The sequence below is a fragment of the Juglans regia genome, chromosome 15 (assembly GCF_001411555.2).
Source record: "Juglans regia cultivar Chandler chromosome 15, Walnut 2.0, whole genome shotgun sequence".
Taxonomy (NCBI): Eukaryota; Viridiplantae; Streptophyta; class Magnoliopsida; order Fagales; family Juglandaceae; genus Juglans; species Juglans regia.
The window spans coordinates 20,152,412-20,163,925 of NC_049915.1; the positions used below are offsets into that span (position 1 = coordinate 20,152,412).

Sequence of the window (11,514 nt, forward strand, 5' to 3'; positions counted from 1 at the left end):
TTGCATGCTAATGATGATGACTTTGCTATTGTATATGGAACATGTGAGAAAGCATCGTTTAGTAAGTTCTATAAACTTGATTGGTACTTGTTTATAAAGAATAGATTTTATGTACCTACTAGTTTTATGTGTAAGTTGCTTATGTGCGATGGACATGGTGGTTTGTTGGGTAACCATGGTGTAAGGAAGACTTTTGTTGCGTTGCATGAACGTTTGTGGGAATATCATTTGCCTTTCAATGACGTGTTGCATGAACGTTTGTGGAAGTATCAATTGCCATTCATTAATGTGTTGCATGAACGTTTGTGGGACTATCATTTGCCCTTCATTGAGTTTGCATATATTTGGAGTAGTCATTCTGGTGTCAAGAAAATATTAGACATTTTGTATGAACATTTATGTTGGTCTAAGATGAAGAGAGATGTCAATTGTACTTGTGGCAGGTGCATTACATACAGAAAGGCCAAATTTATACTTTTGCCACATGGGTTGCATACGCCCTTACCTATTCCTAGTGAGTCATGTGTAGACATATCTATGGACTTTGTTTTGGGGCTGCCTAGGAAAGAAAGGAGTAGAAATTCTATTTTTGTTTTTATGGATGGATTTATAGAGTTTGCATATAACAGGACCATGAATACTACCACTTTATATTCTCCTTTTGAAATTATTTATAGACTTAATCTATTTACTCCTTTAGATTTAATATCTTTATCTGTTGACAACAGGAGTAGCTTAGATGGATGTTCTCAAATTCTTGAACAAATTAATGACAATGCATATGAAATCAATGATAATGTTACTAACATTTTTCCCTTTGATCCAGGTGGAGATTCGAGGTCGAATCCTTTTGAGGAGAGGGAGAATGATGGGAACCAAGGTGGGCCTAGTCTTAAAGATATGTTGCAAGTACCAGATGGGCCAAATACAAGTTCAAGGGCTTAAACGATGAAGATTATGCTTTGATTCATTTCATAAGCTATGGAAAGGGCAACAACATGACTTATAGGCTTTGGACACTTGAAGACTTTCAACTTATTTAATTAATTTCAAGGACCTATTTTATTTGCTTAGAATAATTGGGTTTATGCCTATGCAATGGCATATTGGAAAAGTTATTATTTTATTAAACTAGGGTTAGGGTTACTGTAGCGAGTTACTGTAGCTCCGTACTGTAGCCGCGGCACTGTTCACTCAGGGGTATTTTTGGAAGATAGGGTTTTATTTTATCTAGGGTTTTAATTAGGTTTTGGTTTAAATACTCTTTGTAGCCTCATTTTCAGAAGTTTATGCAGTTTATGAAATTTGATGAATTTATTCATTGTGAGTTGAGTTTTACTCCTCTTGTTCTTAATTGAACTTTTGAACTTATCAAAAGTAAATCACAACCTTTGTGGCGTTCCTCCTTTGTAATCTGGGTTCTTGAGACGGGTTCTTCAACGGGTCTAGATTTTAATATAATTTAGGTTCTTGAAATGAGTTTTCATCGGGTCTAGGTTCTCCATCCATTGACTTGATTTTGGCTTTCTTGGAGAGTTTTCAAATTGATTGTGGGTTCAAGGGATTATATTCCCGCGGGTTCATATCAAGTATGCATGTCACAGCATACACTTATTCTGATTGGACCAGCTGACCTACCACCTGCCATTCCACCACAAGATATTTCATTCAGTTAGGGACCAGTCCAATCTCATGTCGTACAAAGAAACAGACTACAGTAGCAAGGTCTTTCATTGAAGCTGAATATCGAGCTATGGTCGTCACCACTTGTGAACTCACCTGGTTGAAGCAACTTCTCACTGATCTTGAAATCTCTCATCCCGAGTCTTTCACCTTACATTGTGACAACCAATCTACTCTCTACATTGCGCACAACCTCGTGTTCTATGAGCGTACCAAACACATTGAGATTGATTGTCACATTGTTCGTGATAAAATTCGCTCGAGCCTCCTTACAACCGTTCACACTTCTTCCGCTGAACAAGTTGCCGATATCTTCACCAAAACCTTAGGACGGGAACTTTTTCATCATTTTACACACAAGTTAAGAATTACGGATCTCCATGTGCCAACTTGAGGGGGAGTATTGATAGTTGTCATATATTAATAGTTGCCATATTTTCCAGATTCTCCATCTCCAGAAAATCAGTCACTTTAATTCTAGGAATCTTTCTAATTTGTATAATTAGTCTACTTACCTTTTATACATGTTTCCATACTTCTCCTATACATCTATATATTTGTAAAGTGATACACAAATGAATATACAATTTTGAATGAAAATCACTCTACCTCTCAGTTTTAACAACTTGAAGAACAAACCATACCGAAAGTTTATCATTACTCAGCTTCTTTTTATCACGATCGTAGTAAAACACAATTAATTATGTGACTTGTCGATCTAGGGAGGTCAAATTTAAAGCTGCGTCGTGATGGTGTAAAAATTCTTGCATGTCATCTGCATATGCAATGACAAAACTTAATGGAGTTGAGTTCATGTAATTATTCTTTGAAGACTAGTATATATATTATATGGTTCGATTGGATAAAAACTTGAAGAACCAAAGATTTCATTATTAGTGCATAGGGAATTAAATTATAGAAGAGCAATAACTTCTCCCTCTCATCATGCAGAGCAGGCTAAGGGGTTGGCAGGCAACTGCCTAAGATATATATATATATATATATATATATTTATATATATATATATTTATTTATATAAAAACTTCCGATCCATTGGGTATCATGTATTCGCTGTGTTTCGCTAAATGTTCGCTTTATTTAGCTATTGCATGTGATTTCATTGTAATCTAATACCCAAGAAAAAAATAATTGATCTATTTCTTTCCGTGGGTATCCAATACTACATTAATCTTTCCAGCTTGGTGCATATAATTAATATTTGGAACATACGAACAGACCATCATTAAACTTGAATCTGATGCACTACGAAGAGTGGAAATTAAGATACAGTAGTGTTTAATTTAACCTTATTTTATTTTATTTTATGGAATTAATAAAGAACATATATGAGATCATCCGCTAGTAATGGAGAATTAATTAAGGACCAACTCGATCACCAAATCGCAATATTAATATATATATATATATATATATATATATATATGCTAGAATTGTACGTGCTTTATTGCCATAAGGTCGACCTACTTTATGCATTGCATAAAAAACAAAAAAACAAAAAAGAACCATTGTCTATCTTTTTAATTTGCAATTCACTTAATTTTCTACATTATTATCAATACTAGGCCTATAACTCTGACAAGATGATTGCATAGCCCTCCCCCCAACCCCTTCCGGTTCTTGAGATTGATCGAACACATGATATATCAATTAATAATTGGTTAGAACAATTGCACATTCCTCTTCCTCTTAGTAAAAATTTAATTATTTATTTTGTCTCTTTCTTGCTCAGATGATCTACGTTATTACCACCAAAATTAATCAAGGCGCGGAAAATTTTATTTTTCTTGCTGATCAGATGCCCCATTTGCGCGCACTCTCCACCAAATTAATGGGGGCTCCGTTAGACAGTACTGGTGATCATGAGATTCTCTGTTAATATTTTGTTTAATTTCAAGCATGCATGCATTCATGACTTTTCTCTTATTCGATCTTCTTCCTTAAAACGAATAGAACAGACAAAAACAGACAGAGAGATCAGATAGAAAGTACTGGGTGATTCATGTGGGTATGCATGCGCAGCTGATTGCTGATTTGACAAATTCATACGAAAATCCTGCATGTAAAAATTAGCTCCTCAATTAAATAATTAATTAATACGTACGGATGCTTAAGGCTGTAAATGAATCAATTTATTTGATAGTCTGTTTAGTATTCACTCGATTAAACTTAAATTAAACTTGACTCGTAAAAAAAAAAATCTTGCTTGACTCGACTCAGCTCGACTCAATTACAGCCCTACGGATGCTCCTTAAATATTAAGGATTATATATGGAACGTACGTGCAGTGCAGTACTGCAGCGCAGCGGTAGCAAAAGAAATAGATAAACCAGGGCCAATAAATTTGGTAGTACTATCATCTTGTCATGTGTCTTGCTTGCATTACGCGTTAATTCTTGTAAATAATAAATAAAAATCAGAACCTGGTGCATGGAACTGACCCAAGTTCGAACGTCCCAATTCAATAATTTAATTTTGATTTGGGAGATTAGGTGGAACTTCGCTAGCTCTGAATATTACATCTAACAATCCTTTTAGCTGCCGTTGAGCTATCCTCTCTTGATCCATGTCAACATGATCTTCTAAGATTTTTAAGCTACATATACATTAATTTATATTTATATATTTAAAGTTTTGCTTCTTTTTTATAATGTAAAACAAAAAACAGAAAATTATGTCTTTCCGGATGCTGAACATCATGAACAACTAACTCACTGCGACATGATCACGCATGCTGAACATCATGAGCAACGTCATGCATGTGTACGTCTCCGGCTATAGAGCAGTTTTTTTTTTCCCCCGAGAGAGAGAAAAAAAAAACTCCATCTGCAAACAAGAGTATTTAAAAATTAAAATAATGGAAAGGGCGAGGCAAGCTGGCCTGCCTGCCTCATGAGAGAGCCAGAGGATGCAGATTGATAACGTCTGATCGAGGCAGCCTCGAATTATAAACAAAACTACTAATGAATGTATGCGCAAGATCAGGACAGCTTGACACGTTTAGGCGGGCTAGGCCGTGCTTACTCTTTCACAGATACGGTATGAGAGAGAGAGAGAGAGAGAGAGAGAGAGAGGAAGGTGACGCGGCTATGATCTCTCCTTGGTTTCATTTTTCTAATTTTCTTGTGTTGCACTCCATCGGCCTTCTCCTGCTTCATTATAATGCGTATGTGTCTATTGTCCAAAACAACCATGCATTTCGAACAAGAAAAATTAGAAAAAAGACCAAAATTAATTAGCAAGCTAGACATATTCCATAATTCAAAGAAGCATCATCATCATCATCATCATGTCGTGGAGTGATCGAGCTTAAGGTCGCCGGTTTCCTGATCTTATCTGCCTAGCTAGCTACAACTCAAAGCAACATTTTGCTTTTGCTTATTATTCTTGTTTCTGGCCTTTGTTTGGATGTGAAACACGTAAACCAACTTTTTCATGCTTTTTGTTTTTCTCTTACCAGTTACTTGTAGTGGTTGGAAAGGAATTCACCACAAAACAAGATAACGAAAGTTTCTGATGAAGTTATTTGATTAAAGATATTATTTACTTTAAATCATAGCCGTGCATTAATAGATATGAGCTTTGAATTTTGGATGGGCCATGATTCTCTGCCCTCATTTAGTGACATGATCTGCATATTGGCTTTGTTAGCTAGCTTTCTTATCCTGAAGTACTTGATATAGGTGGCCGGCCGAATCAAGGTAGCAAACGCACCCTTCAAACTCAGAGAGGATCAGTACTTCTTGCATATCTTAAAGCCCGTTAGGTTAAAAGTAGGGTACTCTCATTTATGCACCTTAATTATTACGTCCCTTTGCTGATTGGGGGGCTCATGATTTTTCTAGCAGAGAAGTACTGTTTCTTCTTTGAAACATTTTTATTTATTTTTGTCAGTTATATATATGTTCATGGTTTCATCTGTTATTTCTTTCCGCGAACTTGGACATGATGATCAGGGCCATAGATCAATAGCGAAAATGTAAAGACAATGGTTTTTTTTTTTTTTTCTTCTTAAAAAAAAAATACCTTGAACGTATATATATCGATCGTTCGTGGAATTTTCTTTGCGCGCAGTTCAATTAACGTCTTTATTAATTAATTCACACTTGCAAAGATTATTGGGCAAAACTAGCATATATATATGCAATATACTAATTGGATATATATAATATGCTTAATTAACTGATGCTAGCTAGGCGCCACCAACATATTGCTCCATCTTTTCTTCGATCTTTATGATTGGGAAAGCTAACCGACCTTTCTGATATAGGAGTTCTATTACAACCTATATATATTCGATTTTACATCTCATTATATATAATGCAATTGCAATATATATATATATATATATATATATTGATCATAAACGTACGACTTGCATCATCTAATAAATTTAAAGGCCTCCTCATGATCAATATCTCTTTTAATATATATATTATATTAAGGTAAATACCACAGATTATGCAAAATCTTTTACATCATAACATGAATAATATGTTGCATAATATTTTTTTAAGAAAGAAAAAGATAGATTAATGTTCAAGATTTATTAATCTAGACTTAAATAGTACATAAATTCTCTTAATATTTTTTTTATAACAATTCTCTTAACAATTACCCACTTTCTTTCGAAGAAAAAATTACTATATCTAAACGAAGTGATATATAAATGACGGAATATCGAAGTCAAAAGATCATGATACCGGATAAAAAAATTGTTATAGATCTATCTTAAATAAGAAAATTATAGGGTTATAACTTTCCTGCTATCTATTTATTATTTTTTTTGTATTTGATTTTTTTTTATTTTTTAATTTTATTTAATGGTTAAGAAAGTGAATATTAATAAATTTATATATTTTTTAATAATTAAAAATATTAAAAAAATACTTTAAAAAATGATAAAAAAAAATAAATACACTAATAAATAGGTCTTAATAATTTTTTCTTAAATATCATTCCCATAGAAAGGAAAAAAATCTTCCACTTCACAAAAGCACCAAAAGGTCTTTTCGTCACAGCAAAAAAAGAAAAGAAAAAAACACGCACACGGACGAACCACGTATGGAGCTAATAGTGTGTAATGTGGTTTCTTTCCGAACATTGTGCCACGCTGCCTAAGATCTCAGCTAAATCACTGTCACTCTCTCTCTCTCTCACCCGAAAAACCAGAGTGTTTCCAGACTCAGGAAGCGGAAACGAACAGAAGCGAACCCACCATGTTGTGCCTGAGAGCAAACCCATCGTTTTTTCTTCTTCTTCCTCTGTCTTTCTTCCTCTTCATCTCTTCAGCCTTCGCAAGCTCTCGGTTCCACCACACGCTACGTAGTCCAGGTGATTTTAATGGTAATTATTTCGTTTTTTGTTTCCTGAAACCTGTGTTTCTTTTTTTACAACAATCTGTTTTGTAAAGGTGACTCTGTTTTTGGTATGTGCCTGGTTTTGGACGTTATAGGGATTTTTGTTGAGAAAGAATATGGTGGGGTGGTGCATTGGAACACAAAGAAGTCTGTTGCGGAGAAGAGTGCAGGTAACTCGTTTCTGATATTGGCTGAGACGAGGACACTCAGGAAGGACCCTCTTGACGGGTTTAACCGCTACACTGGTGGCTGGAATATCAGCAATGAACATTACTGGGCTGTGAGATATTTTTTCCTTCTAAATACCTAAATATATTTATCTCTCATCGGTTTTTTTTTCTCCAATTGAAATTTAACAACTTTCTCCAAGTTTTTATTTTTAGTTACAAATATTTTTTTTTTACAAATAAAAAATTGTGATAATTCATATCACATAATCTGTCATATCTTTCCATCAGGGTTTTGGTTTTATATATATATATAGGTTGTGAACCCGTATGTTGATATCCTCGTCTATTAACAGTGCATTTTGGTCTCTTACTATTTTTTGTATTGAATTAATAATGGTCCATCGTCTCATTTGGATCATTTATTGGCTTTGAATTTTTATAATTCTAGGTGAACTCTGTTTATGACCTTGCCTATTGTCTACTGCTGAATTATTGTCCATGAATTGGTCAGTACTTGGAATTTGCTTATAATTTTCTTGATTTATTTTACCCCTCAGGCTCAAATTATGTATTGATCTTCTGGTCATTAGTTCCTCTAGCAGATTGTCTTGCTCAATTAGATTTTTTTTTTTTTTTGAGCTCTGATTATCATCTTATAATGCAGTCTGTTGGTTTAACCGCGGCGCCATTCTTTATCATTGCTGGCGTTTGGTTTGTGCTTTTTGGTCTAACCTTCTCCATTATCTGTCTCTGCTATTGCTGTTGTCCAAGAGAGCCTTATGGCTATTCTCGAACAGCCTATGCTCTGTCGCTTATTTTTCTCATCCTCGTCACCCTTTCAGCAATGTATATCTCTTGCCTTCTCTATGTAAAGCACACTTACCAAAATTTTAAGTTCCATCATATAATTTCTGTGATTAGTAATTTCTGACTCAAATGTTTTTCTCTCCAATTACAGTGCTGGATGCATAGTTCTGTACACTGGTCAGGGCAAGTTTCACAGCAGTACAACCAACACACTGGATTATGTTGTGAATCAGGCAGATACCATTGTTGAAAACCTCAGAAATGTGTCAGGTTATCTTGCTGCAGCCAAGGGAATCATAGTGGATTCGATATTTCTGCCATCAGAGGTGCAGCAGAGCATTGACATTATTGAAACAAAGATCCAGTCTTCTGCTTCCACTCTTTCTCAGAAGACTTCAGATAATTCAAAGGATATACAAGATGGCCTGGATAGCGTGTAAGATTAAGCTCCTACAACTTTTTCTGGTGCTCGAAATCCTTTTAGGTAACATTTATTTGTTGTTCTGCTATGTAGAAGACTGGCTCTTATCATTGTTGCGGCTGTCATGCTCTTTTTGGCATTTCTTGGATTTTGTGAGTCTTTTTTTCTCTTGGACTGGAAGAAGAATATTCTCATCATAGGGCTTATTATAGTCGTGGCTTATTTATTTGTTTTTATATCATTGTTATGGCTACTTGTTGCAGTATTTTCCATTCTTGGGATGAAACCTCTGGTATACTTGTAAGTGATTTAAACATTATGCCCTTTTCATGCTCAATTATTAAAAAAGCGGTCATTTATAATTTAGGAATCAGTTCTCTTTTAGTTATCTTATTTTTGTAAATAAACATTTGTGTGGGATGCCTACAGCTTGATAATGATTGGGTGGATTCTTGTCACTGGCACATTCGTTTTATGTGGCATTTTTCTCCTCCTCCATAAGTAAGTTATGCTTGGTTACAGTTGTTTTCTATTTGTTAATTCAAAAATTCTATGTGCAGTCACTTTTGCGTATTCCTTACACACTCCACTAATGTGATTGGCTGCGTCATTTTTTTTAATATAATATAACTGTTGTGGCCAATCACATTAGTGGAATGTACAAAGAGTACGCAAAAGTGACTTTTGTTACCCCCGGGTTCTACCTCGAGCTTCTATAACTATTTTTGTTTTATTAAAAGTTCAAGCTAGTGAAGCTTAGGACGCAAATCCATTGATACACACTACGGTAAAGGATCCAACAATCCCTGCCAAAAGAAACAGAATGTGATGTTAAGTTCAGCTATTTATTATAAACTCGGTTGAGATTTCTCTTATTGCTTGTTAAAAAAAAAAGCTTGGTTCAGATTTGCTTATTAAAAATAAACTTCAATGAGGCCTTGTGAGCTTTCTTCTCCAGCTGATTGGGTTGTAAACTTTTCAATTGCTTTTTGATTGTTTGAGAGTGCAGAGGACGAAGTATATCTTTGTTTATAGTTATCATTGTTCATTTTAGTCCATCAGTCTAAAAGCATACAAAGATCAACTAATCACAGCTTCTCCGATAAGAAGATGAATATGTTACAGCATTTTTTGTACTTTTGTGACAACTCTGTGTTGCACATTTAATCTATATAGCTAACTACTTTTCTAAATTCATTAGTGTGGTTGCAGATACATGTGTTGCAATGGATGAGTGGGTCCAGAACCCCACTGCACATACAGCTTTAGATGATATACTCCCATGTGTGGACAATGCAACCGCCCAAGAAACCCTATTACAATCCAAAAATGTCACCTACCAGCTTGTCATTGTAGTTGACGTCATGATCAACAATATCTCTAATGTTAATTTTTCCCCCAAAGCTGGGCCCTTGTATTTCAATCAATCTGGTCCATTGATTCCTATTCTTTGCAACCCGTTTCATCCTGATCTCTCGCGCCGGCATTGTGCACCTGGTGAGGTGCAGCTGAGAAATGCTCCAGAGGTAATATAACTTAATTATTTGAATTTAAGTTGGAAGTAATGGATAAAGCATTCTCATGAAGGATTTTAGTAAATTTCAATCCCATTGAATGTCTACCAAAACGATTGAAAAAAAAATAAAAAAGAATGTATGTACTAAATAAATGTGTTCCATGTCCTTAATTTGGCCCAAGTTATCGTTATGGCAATATTCCTTCTGATTTCCAATGATCCCATTTTGTGTGTGCTATGAGGATTCGCTTTTCATTTAACTGAAAGTAGTATTGATTACAATTCAGTAGAAACAGTAGAACTGTCAACTGCTAATTGTCAACTTTTGACTCTTTAGACTTTGACGTGCTTATATATGAGAACTAAAAGAGAAATTTGCATGAATTTCCTTGCCAAAATCCCTCGGCTACTTGTTAGGGTGCAGCCTAGTGGTCAAGCGCTGATTTGGGATGAGCTGTGGACTCAAACATACTGGGTTTGATGTGCATAAGGGGTTCCCTTGGATTGACTGATACATGGTTCTGATGAATGGGGTCTGTGTATCTGGGGTTTACTTTCTAGGGGTGGGTCTTAAGGCCTTGCCTTGGCATGATTCCATGTCATGAAAAAATACTTCTACTTCTCTCTCATGATCAAAACTTACCTCGTTGTACTTCACACATAACAAATGTTTGCTGAACGTAAGTGAATGAGATTTTCAACCTTTGTTTGAACCAGGTGTGGAAGGATTATACCTGTCAAGTTTCAGCATCTGGTATTTGTGCCACTCCTGGCCGGTTGACCCCCATCTTCTACAGCCAGATGGCTGCTGCTGTAAATGTGAGCTATGGATTGTATCGCTATGCTCCATTCCTGATTGGTTTGGAGGACTGCACATTTGCACGGAAAACATTCAGAGACATCAAAAAAGACCATTGTCCTGGCCTGCGAAGATATAGTGAATGGATTTATATTGGGTTAGTAATAGTATCTGCTGCGGTAATGCTGTCAATGATCTTCTGGGTTATTTATGCCAGAGAGCGGCGCCATCGTGTATATACTAAAAATCTTATGGCTAGATCCTTGGATGAAGAAGACAAGGCCACATAGAGATATCCTAGTGTAATCATCCATGATAGGTGAAAAAGTTGTTCTCATGTATATTGGAGCGTTAAAAGTTCAGTACAATATAGGTTTGATGAGAGTGCAATGTCGGTGGTATTTGTCCCTTCATGGCACTTTGTTGGACAGTATATTGATAATGAATAGCCGCTTCAAGGAGAAATGGCCTTTTTAGTGCAGCTCGTATTGTTGGTTGGGCTTGTTTGAGAGGTTGGTTTCTTTGTAAATGCGGTTTCGATGTTAGTGGGACGGTGTGTTGTATATATAGCTCAGGAAAAATAAAAAGAACAAAATGAAAACCGCTAATGGAATGAATGACTATTTTTTAACTTAATAATAAGATTATTGGACGACAATTTTGGTAATACTATTATAGCATGTCATGCTATTAAAATTTTCATGTGAGCATTATTTCATAGGGCTGATCTTCCGACCTGA

At 35.3% G+C, this 11,514-nt stretch overlaps 1 protein-coding gene across 2 annotated transcripts; it reads left to right on the top strand.

Moving 5' to 3' along the window:
* The first annotated feature begins 6,802 nt into the window (after window positions 1-6,802).
* Window positions 6,803-11,255, top strand: LOC109001181. Of its 2 annotated transcripts, none has more exons than XM_018978361.2 (9): window positions 6,803-7,047; window positions 7,157-7,341; window positions 7,896-8,077; window positions 8,190-8,474; window positions 8,553-8,611; window positions 8,723-8,759; window positions 8,889-8,960; window positions 9,661-9,985; window positions 10,693-11,255. In XM_018978361.2, exons 1-9 carry the CDS (start codon window positions 6,921-6,923, stop codon window positions 11,062-11,064), a joined length of 1,644 nt encoding a protein of 547 aa, XP_018833906.1. In that variant the 5' UTR covers window positions 6,803-6,920; the 3' UTR covers window positions 11,065-11,255. The 2 variants fall into 2 exon arrangements, with proteins under 2 accessions (XP_018833906.1, XP_018833913.1); XM_018978368.2 differs by having other exon boundaries at window positions 6,803-7,035.
* Window positions 11,256-11,514: the final 259 nt, after the last annotated feature.